Genomic DNA, 14191 nt, shown 5'->3' with positions numbered 1-14191 from the left:
GTGAGAAGGCCCCTGAGCGGGTCTGTAATTGCAGTGAGAATCAGGGTCTGTCACTGAAGCATGGTGGGATTGTGATGTTACACTGCATGCAGTGGTTATCTGTGACAGTGGTTAGAACACACTGCACCTGAAAAGAGAAAATCTGGTTGCACTGTGAGCACACTCTACCGGTCTGTAACTGAACACAGTGGAGAGGTCTTCTGAGTGCACTGCATGCAGTGTGTGGGGTCTGCGAGTGCAGTGTGAGCTCCCAGCCTATGGTATGTGGGGTCTGCCCTTGCAATGGGATGCAGGTATACTGTGTTCACAGGGTGAGTGCCCTGCACAGAGAGGGGCTGATTACAGTGTGAGTACACTGCTTGAAGGGAGGGAGTGATCAGAGTGCAGGTTCCCTTCACAGAGTGGGAAGGGGTGATCGCTGTGATTTCACTGCACATGGGGAAAGGGTGATGGCAGTGCAAGCATACTGTATGCAGAAAAGGGGTGATGGCAATGTGGGTACAGTGCACATGGGGATGGGGTGATAGCAGTGTGAATACACTGTATGCAGAAAGGGGTGATGGCAGTGCGGGGACACTGCATATGGGGGGAGTTGGTGGCAGTGCGGGTACATTGCATATGGGGAGGGGGTGATGGCAGTGTGAATACACTGTATGCAGAAAGGGGCGATGGCAGTGCGGGGACACTGCATATGGGGAGGGGGTGATAGCACTGCTCGTACACCACTTGGGGAGGGGGTGATGCCAGTGTGAGTATGCTGTATGCAGGAAGGTGGTGATGGCAGGGCGGGTACACTGCACATGTGGGGAGTTGGTGGCAGTGCGGGTACATTGCATATGGGGAGGGGGTGATGGCAGCGTGGGGACGCTGCGCACGGAGGGGTGATGGCAGCGTGGGGACGCTGCGCACGGAGGGGTGGTGGCAGTGTGGGGACGCTGCGCACGGAGGGGTGGTGGCAGCGTGGGGACGCTGCGCACGGAGGGGTGGTGGCAGCGTGGGGACGCTGCGCACGGAGGGGTGGTGGCAGTGTGGGGACGCTGCGCACGGAGGGGTGGTGGCAGTGTGGGGACGCTGCGCACGGCAGTGTGTGGTCCCTGCATTCAGCCAGACTTCATGCTGCTGCCTGTGTCCCTGCTGTGCAGAGGGGTCTGTAGGGTTCTGCACTGGGGGACGGAGGTGGGGCAGGGAGCGCTCATGAGTCCCCCGATGTGCCCCCATTTTTCGCAGTGACTACATCATTAAGGAGAAGACGGTTTTGCTGCAGAAGAAGGACAATGAAGGCTTTGGGTTCGTGCTGCGTGGAGCCAAGGGTGAGGGGGCTCCTGGCCCAGGGGGTGCAGTGTGGAGGGGTGTTTGGGGGGGATGGGCCTGTGCACTGGATGGGTCATGTTTCCCCCCTGCTGGGGAGTTGCTAGTGGGAGCTGGGAGGGGTGCCCCATGGCTGGAGCTGCCCAGAAGGTACCCATGGGGGGCTGCCCCAGCGGGGGGGCCACATGTCACTCCCTGTGCTGCCACTGACCCCGCTCTCTCCCCACAGCGCAGACCCCCATAGAGGAGTTCACACCCACCCCGGCCTTCCCCGCCCTGCAGTACCTGGAGTCGGTGGATGAGGGGGGCGTGGCCTGGCGCGCAGGTCTCCGCATGGGGGACTTCCTGATCGAGGTAAGGGGGGGGGCTGCTCCCTGGGCACTGGGGAGTCACTCCCCACCCTCCTTTCAGGGGGAGGGGCACTGATGGGGGGAGGGGCTGGGGTCAGGGTGCAGGGCACCGTCTCCTCGCCTCCATGTCTTGCACCCCCCCCAGGTGAATGGGCAGAACGTGGTGAAGGTTGGGCACCGGCAGGTGGTGAACATGATTCGCCAGGGGGGCAACAACCTGATGGTGAAAGTCGTCATGGTAACCAGGAACCCCGAGATGGAAGAGGCCATGAGAAAAAAAGGTACCGGCCCCTCCCCCCACAGCACCACCTGCATAGTGGCGGGGGAGGGGCCAGGCTCCTGAGTTCCACCCTGGTTTTGGTAGGGCAGTAGGGCCTAGTAGTTAGAGCCAGGGAAGGTTGGGGGCTGGGAGCCAGGACTCCTGGGTCCTATATGGGCTCTGCAGGGGCGTAGGGTCTAGTAGTTAGAGCTGAGGAGGGAGAGACAGAGAGCCCAGACTCCTGGGTCCCATCCGGGCTCTGGAGGGGTGTGGGGTCTAGTGGTTAGAGCTGTGGGGGGGTGAGGGGCAGAGAGCCCAGACTCCTGGGTCCCATCTGGGCTCTGAAGGGGAGTGGGATCCAGTGGTTAGAGCTGCGGAGGGCGGGGAGCAGAGAGCCCAGACTCCTGGGCCCCATCCGGCCTCTGGAGGGGAGTGGGGTCTGATGTCAGGACAGGATGGGGACGGAGGGTGTCAGTGTCTGTCCATCTGTCCCCTCACCTGGCGCTCCTTTGCACCCCCAGCGGCTCCCCAGCAGACGAAGCGACTGCCTGCTCCAGCCATCTCACTGCGCTCCAAATCCATGACTTCAGAGCTGGAGGAGATGGGTAAGGGGGGCAGAGCCGCGCTGGGAGGAGCCGGGAAGCGGGGCTCTGTGCTGGGATGGAGGAGGAGTTTGTGGGGGGCCAGGGAGGGGCTTGTAGTGGGAAGGGGCAGGAGAGTGGGGGAGGGGAAAGGAGGGATCCGGGGGGCAGGTTCCTAGTAGGGAGAGGGGAGGGGTCTGCAGCCCCGGGATTGGTGCAGGGTCCCGGGAGGGAGGGGTCTGTGGGGGGGACAGTTTGGGGTTCCCTGGTGGGGAGGGCAGGGCGGGGGATGGGCCGTGGGGGCAGGACTCATGCTGTCTGTCTCTCCCACCCCTTGCCCCTCTGGCACCTGGGCCTCCCTTGGCACCAGCAGTGGAGAAAGGTACGTGACACCCCCCCCTGTCCCCGCCCCATCTCTGCCTGTGCCCCAGCTGGGTCCCTGGTGGGGCTGGGTGGTGGGAGCCCTGGCTTGGTGTGGGGCGGGGGAAGGGAAATCTGGCCCAGTGGGGGAGGAGGGGCTGGTGGGGTTGGGTCTCCCCGGGAGCCCGTCGGTGGGGTCAGGGAGAGCCCTGCCCATCCTCTCCCCTAACCTCCATTGTCTCTAACTCTCCCGTCTTGTTCTCCCCCAGTCTCACCCTGGAAGAAGAGGAGCGGTGAGTGTGTGCTGGGGGCTTGGGGTCCGGCTGTCTGCCCCCTTGAGCCCCCCCCCCCCCCGACCTCCCCCTGCTCCCCTGCACCAGCCTGTCCTGGGCATCCCAGTTGTGCCCATGCGGGGCCGCTATGGCCCCAGCGGAGCCCCATTTAGAGAGACAGCCCCACCTGGGTCCCCCCAGCCCAGTGTGCCTGGCTCTGCTGGGCCCCTTGGGGTCCCCTGCCCTGCCCTCCCCAGGGCCCGGCGCCCAGCGGGAGCCCTCAGCCCGGAGCGACTCAGCCGGCCTCATGCAGGAGTTTGCTGGGCCCTGAGTCCAGCCTGGGAACTCCGGTCCATGGGTCTGATCCTGGCTTGTCTGTCTGCCCTGCAGCCGGGGGCTCTGCCTGACCCCAGCCCAGCTGTCCCTTCTTCCAGCCGTGCCCCATAGCCCCCAGCAGCTCCTCCCTCTGCCCGTGTCCTCCGGCTGGGAACCCCTTCTGCCCCCTCCTCTCCTGCCCCTTTGTCTCCCCGCTGGGCCCAGCTGGGCAGGGCCTGGGCCCTCTCTTCCTGCCCCTTGTCGTCCTACCAGCCTGACCTGGCAGTGCCACCTGCACTCGGCCTGCTGGCACTGGGGTGCCCGGCGCTGGTGGTGGGTCCTGCGCTGCCTCCCTCTGCCCCCCCGTTACACCAGGAACCCCGGGGCACTGAGTGACCCCCTCTGGCAGAGCCTTCGACTGCCCCACAAATATCCTACACATACCCCACCTCATCACCCCCCCAGCGCCCCACAGCCCCACCTGTGCCAGTCCCTGACCCTGGCGCCCAGCGCCTGCCTGTGCCAGCCCCCCCCGTCCCCCCACCTGTTTCCTGTCTTGTCCTCTTGCTTCACCTGCCCTGCACTCCCAATCTCCCATGCACCAGCTCTCACCCCGCCCTGCTCTGCCTGGGGTGATCCCCTGGCCCAGCCCGGACCCTCACAGCCCCCCACTTCTCTCCCTGTAGAATATGAGCCGGCGCTGGCCACAGAAAAGAAGAGGACGGTCTATCAGATGGCGCTGAGTAAGGGAGGGCAGCGGGGCCTAGTGGTTGGGGGTGGGGCTGGGAGCCAGGACTCCTGGGTTCCATACCACCTCACGGCATAGGGAATGGGCCAGAGGACGCGTCCCAAGCCCAGGCTGCCTGCAGGGTGTGTAGAGACCCCCAGCTATGGGCATGGGGGGGCAGAGCTGGGTGCTCCCCCCAAGTCCCCTCTGTGTCTCCCTTGCAGACAAGTTGGACGAGATCCTGGCTGCAGCCCAGCAGACGATCAGCGTGGGGGAGGGTCCCAGCTCCAGCGGACTCCCCTCCCTGGGCAAGGCCCGAGGCCCCAAGGGCTACTTCCCCTCCGAGGTAGGACAGGCACTGTCCCTGCCCGGCGGCTGCCCCATGCTGGCAGGCACCAGAGGGGTTAGGGCTGGGGAGCAGAGCCTGGACTCCTGGGTTTGCTCCCTGGTTCTGGGAGCAGCAGGCTGGGGGGCTCTGTTGGGATCCGGCAGGGGCTGGGGGCCAGGACTCCTGGGTTCCCGTCCTGGCTCTTGGAGGGCAACGGGCTCTGCTGAACCTTTGACTTTCTACCCACCACCCTACCCGGTCCCTTGCCCCTGCCCCTGGTGCCACGTCAGCTCTGGTACCTCCTGCTGCTAATCTCACCCCATAAAACTGGAGGATTTTCCGGGTGCAGCTGAGGGCCAGCCCAGGGCAAACAGCTTCAAACAGGACTAGAGACGGCCCAGCCTGGGGTCCTGCACCCTAAGGCCCCAAACCCGCCACACAGCACGTCTGGCACTGCCAGTGAGAAATCCCACGCAATTCCCTCCCCCCTCCAGCTTCCCTTGTCCGCAGCTGGTTCCCCACCTCTCCCCCCCACACGCAGCCGGGCGGGACGAACCCAATGGCTCCGACTCCAATCAGGTTCTCCTGGCCCAGCCCAGCTCTCCCCATGGGCGCGGCGGCCACATCTCCCCGCGGGAGGGCCGGGGTGGCAGACACTTGCGGTGCTGCCAGAAGTGCCAGGCCCGTGGGGGACACACCCCTCCCCAGGGCGTGGGGCCGGCTGCCGCGGAGGGGCCGGTGCTGCTGCCAGAGGCTCTGAGCTCCTTGGTTCGGCTGGGCCACAAGCCGCCCGGCGCCGGTCGGAGCAGAGCTGGAGCGAGGGTGAGGGAGGAGCTGCCGGGCCCCTTTGGGCCCTCGCCGGGGTGGGGGGATTCCATCGTCCTCCCTGCACGGGAGCCTGGCCTGGGGCCGGCTCTGGGTGCGTCCCCCTTGCGCCATCGGCTGACGCCGGCCTCTCCGCTGGGCTGGGGTTTGGACGCCGAAACGGCCCTTTCCCCGGCCCGGGACCCTTCCCAGCCAGTGCCGCTGCCTGTTGGGGTCTCCCAGAAATGGATGTTTCCCTCCCTGGCCCAAGCCATGACTCAAACTCTGCCGGTAAAACTGCTCCAGCAGGAGCAGCCAAAGGGATCCAGCCGCCCACCAGCCCCACCCCGGCCCCTCTTAGAATCCAGGAAGGTCACACGCTGGGGCTGCCTGCTGCTAACCCCCCGCCCCCCATGTCTTTGCAGGCCAATTTTGAGCCACATCGAATGGGGCAGCCCAGCTACGAGCGCCTGTCCTACCTGCCCACTGCTGCCCCCCAGGGCCTCATGCTGCGCCAGAAATCCATCGGTGAGGTGGGCCGGACAGGAGCAGGGGCGGGCGTGTCGGTTGCAGCAGGAGTCCTGGGGCCGGTCTCTTCCCCAGAGCGGGTGGGGGTCATGGATTAGAATAGGGGCAGGGCTGGGAGCCAGGACGCCTGGGTTCTCTCCATGCTGAGCTGAGAGTTGGGGCTTGTGATCAGAGCCGGGGGGGTAGCAGGAGTCAGAGACTCTAGGAGGGGAGTGGGGTGTAGTGGTTAGAGGAAGGGGGCTGGGAGCCAGGACTCCTGGGTTTTCTCCCCGTTTGGCAGGCAGTGCATCCTAGTGGTTAGAGCTGTGTGTGTGTGTGTGTGTGTGCGTGTGCGCGTGGGGGGGGGTGGCGTGTGCCACGTGAGCCAGGACTCCAGCTCGCTGGCTGGCTATGTCCATTGTCAGCTCTGGCCCCCCCCCTTTACTGGGACCCCCCCTTAAACACCCCTCTGAACCCCCCCACTCTTGCATGGGACAAAGCGGGTCTCTGCCCGCAAAGCTCATGCTCCAATACACCTGTTAGTCTCTGAGGTGCCGCAGGACTTTGTATGTCCATCTGTCCGTCCACAGGCTCGGTGGAGGATGAGAAGCCCTACCTGGCACCTCCAGCCATGAAGTTCAGTCGCAGCCTCTCGGTGCCCGGCTCGGAGGAGATCCCCCCGCCCCCCACCACCTCCCCGCCCGAGCCCCCCTACAGCACCCCCCCGTCGGCCACGGGCCGGCTCACGCCCGCCGTGCGCTCCACCTTCAACCCGGCCGCCGAGGCCAAGCTGTACCCGGCCTCGCTCCAGCAGGAGCCACCCGGCCTGGAGGCCCCGGCCCGGCGCGACAAGCTGACCATGTACCGCCAGGAGCTGGGCCACGGGGCTGAGGCGGGGGCCGCCCGGGGCTGGCGCGGGCACCACCCGTCCTCGGAGCTGCGCTACTACAACCTGCCGGGCCGGGCCGCCAGCACGGCCATGTACGTGCCAGCCAAGCCGCTGCGCCGCAAGGGCCCCCTGGTGAAGCAGACCAAGGTGGAGGACGAGCAGCGGCAGCAAAGTGCCAGGCCCCAGGCTCAGCCGCCCCCCACGCCGTCCGCCCCTGAGAAGAGCTCCATCGCCATCCCCACCATCGTCATCAAGGCGCCGTCCACCAGCAGCAGCGGGCGCAGCAGCCAGGGCAGCAGCGTGGAGGCAGAGCCGCAGCCCGAGCCAGCGCCTGGGCCCACCCTGCCCCTCCACAACAGCCTGGACTTCACCAGCCAGTTTGGGGCCGCGCTGGTGGGGGCGGCCCGGCGGGACCGGGAGTGGCACAGCGAGGCACGCCGCCGCTCCGCGCTGTTCCTCTCCACCGAGGTGCCCGAGGAGGAGGCGCCCGAGCCGGCCCCGGCCCCCCGCCTGCGCCACTCCAAGAGCATCGACGAGGGCATGTTCTCGGCCGAGCCCTACCTGCAGCTCAGCTACGCCCAACCCCTGCCCCCGGGCACCTACTACCCGGCGCGGCCCGCCAAGGCCTACGGCAGCAGCAGCGCCAGCACCACCAGCGCCTTCACCACTGTCTGCTCCAGCTTCCTGTCCCGGCCCGCCAGCGGCAGCGCCCCGCCCCTCGTCCACCCGCTGACCGGGAAGATCCTGGACCCCAGCTCGCCGCTGGGGCTGGCGCTGGTGGCCCGAGAGCGGGCGCTGCAGGAGTCGCAGTCCCAGCAGCTGCAGCAAGGCCGAGCGGAGGTGGAGGAGCGGCGGTCGCGGCCGTCCTCGCCCCGCTTCAGAGACGGGGCGCCGGAGCCGGCCGCGGGGGGCGGCTCCGTCCTGCGCCCGTGGGGGGAGCTGCAGGCGGGGGAGGCGGAGAGCCCCCGGCGCCGGGCGCCGGCAGAGCCCAAGGGCGTCCCGCGGGCAGAGGAGGCGGGCGAGAAGCTGGAGCTGCACGTTCGCTTCGTGGAGAACTGCCGGCCCCGGGAGGAGAGCGAGCCGGGGCCCAGGGCGCCTCCAGGCCGGGCAGTGGAGGAGAACGGGCTGCCGCTGCTGGTGCTCCCGCCGCCCGCCCCCTCCATCGACGCCGACGACGAGTTCCTCTTCACTGAGCCGCTGCCGCCGCCGCTGGAGTTTTCCAACAGCTTCGAGAAGCCCGACTCGCCCAAGGCCGGCCCGGAGCCCATGCCGCCGCCGCCGCCGCCGCCACCTGCCGCCGCCCTGGACTCCACCGCCTCCAGCCTGACCTCCTACGACAGCGAGGTGGCGACGCTGACCCAGGGCGGGGCGCCTGAGCCTCGCGAGGCCCCCCACGTCAACTTCTCCTCCGTGGTCTCCGCCATCCAGATCCCGGCGCCCGAGCCCCCCGAGGCGGTGACCGACTCAGGCATCGAGGAGATCGACAGCCGCAGCAGCAGTGACCACCACCTGGAGACCATCAGCTCCGTCTCCACCCTGTCCAGCATGTCGGGGCTGTCCAGCGAGGGGGCCGAGTTGGTGGACAGCTACATCAGCTACATGGACGGCCAGGCCTTCGGGGGCAAGCTGCGCTCCCGGCCCTTCCCTGCCCGCCGCGACCCGGCCACTCCCACCAGCTCCACCATCTCGGTGGCGGCCTGCGCCGAGAGCGTCTTCGCCCTGACGCCTGCCCCGGCCCAGGAGCCGCCCGCCCCGCAGCGCCGCTCCCCCACCCTGGCCTGGGAGGAGGGCGCCGGCACCGGCGCCGGAGCCGCCACGGCCTCGCCCATCTCGGCCATGAAGGCCAGCATGATCAGCGAGCTGAGCTCCAAGCTGCAGCAGATGAGTGGGGTGTCCTGGGCCCGGCCCGCGGAGGGTGCGGGCTCCTTCGGCGCCGACCGGCCCGGCTCCCTGCAGCGGCAAAGGTAGCGTCCGGAGGAGGACGGACAGACGGACGGAGCCGCCGCCGCCGCCGCCGCGGCCCTGTGCATGTCTCACCGCTGCCGCCACTCATGTTTGCTGCTTGGGGTTTGTTTTGGTTTCTCGCTCATCTGCCCCACGCCCAGCATGGGGGGGCTGCGGGGGGGGGCAGGGCCCTTCCGTGCCAGGCACTGGGGGTCACCTCCCCCCCCCAAAGGAGCTCAGCCCTGGTCATGGGAGCTGCCCCCCCAAGGGAGCCCCCCCCGTGTGGTGTCCGCCCCAGCCCCCGCCTGCACCCCCCTGCTGTCTTTGATTTGCTCCATTGTCTGTCCCAGGGCTCCTCTGCAGCAAGGGAATTCGCCTGGGGGAGGGGGGACCCCCAGCCTCCAGTGCTGCAGCCCCTTCCCGGGCAGGGCAGGGAACCCGGGAGTGCCAGTGCCGGGCTCGAGGGGGCGCCGGGGGAGGTGCGACAGATTGGTGGGTCACGGTGGTGAATTTCATTCTGCAGACGAGCTCCTGGGCTGATCGGTCCTCATGTGCCACAACTGTGCTGCGGCCCCGTGACTGCTCGTGCGTGCTTGTGCAAACCCGGGGCGTGTCCGGCACTCCTGCTCCCCAGGGGCTGAGAAGGAGGGTGGGGGCGCTTGGGCCCTGATCTCTGCTGGCTGTGGGGGGGGAGTGGGGGGGCATGGTGTGGGGGGGTAGCCTGTGACTCTTCACCCCCCCACCAGGCTCCCCGAGGACACGGCAGCCCCCCTGGGCCCCTCCAAGCCGCCCAGCAGCCTGTTCCACAACTGGCCCAAGGCGGGGCCGGGCGCCAAGGCCCCGAAGAGCGTGGAGTTCGACATCCGCCCAGCACTGCGCCGCGCCCCCAGCCCGGCCGCCCTGCCCACCGAGCACAAGATCAGCCTGGCACCGCGCCCCTCCTCCCTGCCCATCCTGCCCTCGGTGCCCCTCTACGGCGGGCTCTACGACCTGCGGGGCTCCCCCTCGGCCGGCCCGGCGCCCTTCCCCGACTTCCCCGCCAGCAGCCGCTCCCTCTCGCCCACCCACTTCCTGTCGCCCGCCACGGACAAGCCCTTCGGCGCCAAGCCCCTGCCCTTCTGGAGCAAGGCGGACGTGGGCGACTGGCTGGACTTCCTGCAGCTGGGCGAGCACCGGGCCCGCTTCCTGGAGCACGAGATCGACGGCTCCCACCTGCCCTCGCTCACCAAGGAGGATTTCATCGACCTGGGCGTCACCCGCGTCGGGCACCGCATGAACATTGAGCGTGCCCTCAAGCTCTTCCTGGAGAGGTGATGAGAGAGCCCTGCCCCCGCCCGGAGAGGGGTCCCTGGCCACCCCCAGCCACCCCCGCCCGGAGAGGGGCCCCCGGCTGCCCCCTGCCCCCGCCTGGAGAGGGGTCCCTGGCCATGCCCACCCAGATAGGGTCCCCCAGCTGCCCCCTGCCCCCACCCGGAGAGGGGTCCCTGGCCACCCCTGCCCAGAGAAGGGCCCCCGGCTGCCCCCTGCCCCCACCCAGAGAGGGGCCCCTGGCTGCCCCCACCGTGGAGCTTGCCCCATCCCCTTCCAGCTTGGAGAAAGGGCCCCCAGCCTGGAGAGGGGAGGCCACTGCCACCTCCCAGAGGGGAGCCTGCCACAGCCCCCCAGCCCAGAGAAGGGATCCTGCCCCACCCAGCTCGAGGAGACAGGCCTGACTGTACCTGTGGCCAGGACAGGCTGCGTGGCAGGGCTGTGTGGTGCCCCGCAGCAGGGAGTGGGACCCTAACACCTGGGAGGGGAGGCCAGGGTGTTGCTGGGTGAGGGCTGGAGCCTTGGGGGCACCCCAGTAATTGTCCCAGTGCTCATGTTTGTGCTGGGGCTTGCACCGTTACTCACGTGCACGCTCACCTGGGCTCCTGCGGGCGTCACCCTCAATGCGTGCTCTCCGTGCCCGTTGTGGGCTGGCGCACCTTGCTGCGCACGAGGAGTGTCTTTGCACCCCCAGGGGCAGTGTTCACGGGTGCTCGTGCATGCACGCCTGCCGTGCTCCACCATTGCTGATCTGTGCCCATTTGCCTCTGCGTGGGCAGCTTCGCTCGTGGGTGTGTGCACCGCTGTGCTCTAGCTTGCACTTTTGCACTCTCATTGCTTGTGCGCACACACCCCTCATCACTGCTGGCAGGAACGCTCACATCTGCGCTTGTACCAGTGCTTGTCTGCCCATTCCACCTTGTGATGCCGGCTCCCTTGTCCATGTGCCCGTCCGCTCCGCACCTGCGTGTGTCACGAGGCAGCGGTGCCCTCGGCTGCTGCCCAGCAAGCACACTGGCTTGCACACCAACATGTACCATCACTCACACACCCCCGCAGCTGGGCACCAGCGTGTGCCTTGCACGGGCTCGTACTGGTGTGTGTGCGAGGACGGGTGCCTGGGCAAACGTTCATGCCATGGTCTGTGCACTCTGCCCTTCCCCTCCCCCCAGCTTGCACACCAGCTGCTCCACCCTCCCCCACATATGGGTCCTGCGTTCTCAACCCCGCCCCGAGGCCAGGGCCACGTGTGCCTTGGTGGGCTGTCCGTGGGGCTGGGCAAACTCCCCTCCCAGCTGTGGGTGGTTTCCTCTCATGCTGCAACTGCGGGGAAGGATTTTGGGGTGCAGCAGGATTCCGGGGAGGCACAGAGCAGGTTCTGGAGTCCCTGGGGTTGATCCTGGCTGAGGGGGCGTGTTTTAGCCAGGGGACCCTCGTCTGTTCCTCACTCTTCCCCCCTCCACTCACTGCTCTTTGAAGTTCTGCTCCCCTGGAATCTCTGGGGGGGCGGCAACCAGGGGCCTCGGGCTCCCCCCAGCCAGTGCTCGGCTGCTAAAGAAGTGGGGAGCTGCTGGGGCTCCAGGAGTCCTGCCTGGCAGCCAGGCCAGTGCCAAAGGCTACCGGGTGCCCCTCCCCCAGGCCTTCTTGGGGGCGGCGGGGGTGCCCCAGTTTTTTGGCTGTGATTCCCAGCGTGAAGCTCCGTCCAGGGGGGCCCTGCCCTCCACCTCTCCCCACGTCAGGGATTGCAATGCTGGGTCTGGGACTGGGGTGCCCTTCCCTGGTTGGGGCCCCCCATCCCCATGGTGGCCCCGGCTCTCCTCTCCACCCCCCCTCCAATGGCCATTGGCCGTCTCTAAGGGCTTTCGTCTCGTCTCATCTCGTCGGAGTCTCCGCGCCGGCCCCCTGAACCCCACGAGGGAGCGAAACGACACTAGAACGTCTTCCAGACACCCCGACTGCTCCCCCCAAGGGCCAGCAGGACGCCTGGGTTCTAACCCGACTCCTGGGGGGAGGGGGCACTAGTGGCTAGAGCAGGGGGAGGGCTGGGTGCCAGGACTCCTGGGCTCTGCCCCCCTGCCCCAGCTCTGGGTCAGGGTGGGGCAGGCCTGTGTTGAATTCTCCAGCCTTGTCTGGGGCTTGGGGGCTGTCCCCAGGGAAGGGGGCTGGGGGTGCCGACTGGGAATGCAGCTCCTCTCCCTGGCTGCTCCCCCAGGGGCCTGTGTGGGGGCGGGGGGGGGGACCACAGTTCCCTCTAATTGTTGCCAGCTGTGTGTGGAATAAACGTGCTGCACACTGAGGCCTGCGCAGACATGGACCAACCATGGACACCCGCTGGGGGGCTGTCTCAGTGCCCGTGGATGGAACGCTGGCTGGACCCTTCCTGCTGATCCTGCCTCAGCTGCTGGGTGTCCCAGGAAAGTGCTGCCTCCCCCTTCACGCCCCTGCCCAAGGGATAGGCTTCACGGGGAACCCAGGTGTCCTGGCTCCCAGCCCCCCCCACCCATTCCTTTCCCAGAGATGGGAGGAGAACCAGGCGTCCTGGCTCCTAGCCTCCCCCCCAGAGATGGGGAGAGAACCCAGGTGTCCTGGTTCCTAGCCTCCCCCCCAGCTCCCCTCCCAGAGATGGGGAGAGAACCCAGGAGTCTTGTTCTCCCCAACCCCCTCGCCTTCCAGAGCTGGTCCCAGTTCTTAGGCCCCTTCTCCACCACTCTAACCCACTTCCCTCCCAGAGAAGGAGAGAGAACCCAGGCGTCCTGGCTCCCAGCCTTCCTCCTCCCCCAGCAGAGACTCTGAGACTGAATGTAATAAAATGTGCCAATTTCCACATGGGAGGGGCTGCCTGAACCCCCAATAAACCGTCCTGCTGTCCTCTGCCCCCCCAATGCGTTTGTGGCTCTTTGTCCCCCCAATGGCTCCTCTGTTTCCCTCCCCGCTGACCCCCATCCATGCACCCTCGCCGGCTGCCCTGGAACGTGCCCCCCCGGTGGGCTCCATCTCAGACCCCGCCTGTGTATAGAGGAACCGATGTAATTACTGATTTTATTTGCAAATATAAACGATGGGATACGGCCCTGGCGAGTGTGAGTTTGTACGCGCACGTGCAAAGCAGCTTTGCACACTTGTGCGGAGCTGGGCCGGGATGTGCACAAGGGAGTATCCTGGGGGGCAGTATCCTGGGGGAGGGGAGAAAGCGCCGTGCTCCCTGTCTCCCCGGTCGGGTGGGAGGCTGTGTGCATACGGCCTGGGCTGAATCCTACCCCCCATCCGCCTCCTTCCTGCCCAGCCTGCCACTGCGGCCAGGGCGGGCCCAGCGGGACAGGGTGCTGCTCCGCTGGGGGGGTCCACACGCGGGCCCCAGGCCCTGAACCACCCTTCCCCCATTCCCTGCCACTCGTGGGAAGTCTTGGTGGGAGGGCAGTCCAGCCAATCAGAAGAGGTGGGGTTGGCGCTGTGGGACCCGCCCAGCCTATCCCCGGCGAGGCGGAGGATGGGGTCTCCCACGTGGTCGTCGAGTGGGACACGACCGTACAGCCCCGCCCACCTCCACTTCATCGCCCCTCCCCCATGGGCCCTGCGCAGACCCCCTGCCCCAGAGGGGAGGCTCCCTCCCTCCCAGAGCTGGGGTGCCCCAGCCCCTCTCCTCGGGCACTTCAAGACCCAGGGCAAGACCCCTCCCCCGTGTCTCAGCCCCGGGCAGGCGGAGGCAGCTGGGAGTTAGGGGTCTGCCTGGGCAGAGCTGGGAATGGGGTGGCACGAGGAGGACGCGGGGTGATGGGGGCTTGGGTGCCAGAGCCCTGGCTGATAGGGGGCCTTATAAGGGGGGCGGGGAGACCCCTCTGGCGTTTGGGGCCCAGTTAACGCCAGACCAGTCGTGGGAACATAAGAATTGGGGGGGCGGGGCTTCTCACACCCAATGGCACCCCCGGAATAGCGGGAAAATACCCCTGGCGAGTTGCCCCCCGCCACCGCTGAGGCGCAGAGTGTGTGAGGGGCGCGGGTTTAGAACCCAGGAGTCCTAGGGCCCAGCCCCCGCCTCGCCTCGCCCCGCCTTAACCCACCAACCCCCACTTCCCTGAAGCTGGGCAGAGAACCCAGGAGTCCTGGGGCCCAGCCCCCGCCTCGCCTCGCCCCGCCTTAACCCACCAACCCCCACTTCCCTAAAGCTGGGCAGAGAACCCAGGAGTCCTAGGGCCCAGCCCCCGCCTCGCCTCGCCCCGCCTTAACCCACCAACCCCCCCC

General features: G+C 67.5%; 1 protein-coding gene across 1 annotated transcript in view; it reads left to right on the top strand.

Moving 5' to 3' along the window:
• Positions 1-13022, top strand: part of SHANK1 (SH3 and multiple ankyrin repeat domains 1) — a 33887-nt gene extending 20865 nt beyond the window's left edge. The window contains exons 15-24 of the mRNA XM_075016088.1: positions 1228-1310; positions 1538-1662; positions 1804-1939; positions 2439-2522; positions 3128-3151; positions 4132-4188; positions 4397-4518; positions 5730-5832; positions 6402-8664; positions 9391-13022. Of these exons, the coding sequence (XP_074872189.1) occupies positions 1228-1310; positions 1538-1662; positions 1804-1939; positions 2439-2522; positions 3128-3151; positions 4132-4188; positions 4397-4518; positions 5730-5832; positions 6402-8664; positions 9391-9958 (3565 nt within the window). The 3' untranslated portion in view covers positions 9959-13022. The remainder of the gene's footprint in view (positions 1-1227; positions 1311-1537; positions 1663-1803; positions 1940-2438; positions 2523-3127; positions 3152-4131; positions 4189-4396; positions 4519-5729; positions 5833-6401; positions 8665-9390) is intronic.
• The last annotated feature ends 1169 nt before the right edge of the window (positions 13023-14191 follow it).

This window comes from Carettochelys insculpta, chromosome 22 (assembly GCF_033958435.1).
Source record: "Carettochelys insculpta isolate YL-2023 chromosome 22, ASM3395843v1, whole genome shotgun sequence".
Taxonomy (NCBI): domain Eukaryota; kingdom Metazoa; phylum Chordata; order Testudines; family Carettochelyidae; genus Carettochelys; species Carettochelys insculpta.
This window is presented reverse-complemented; position numbering and strand designations above follow the sequence as displayed.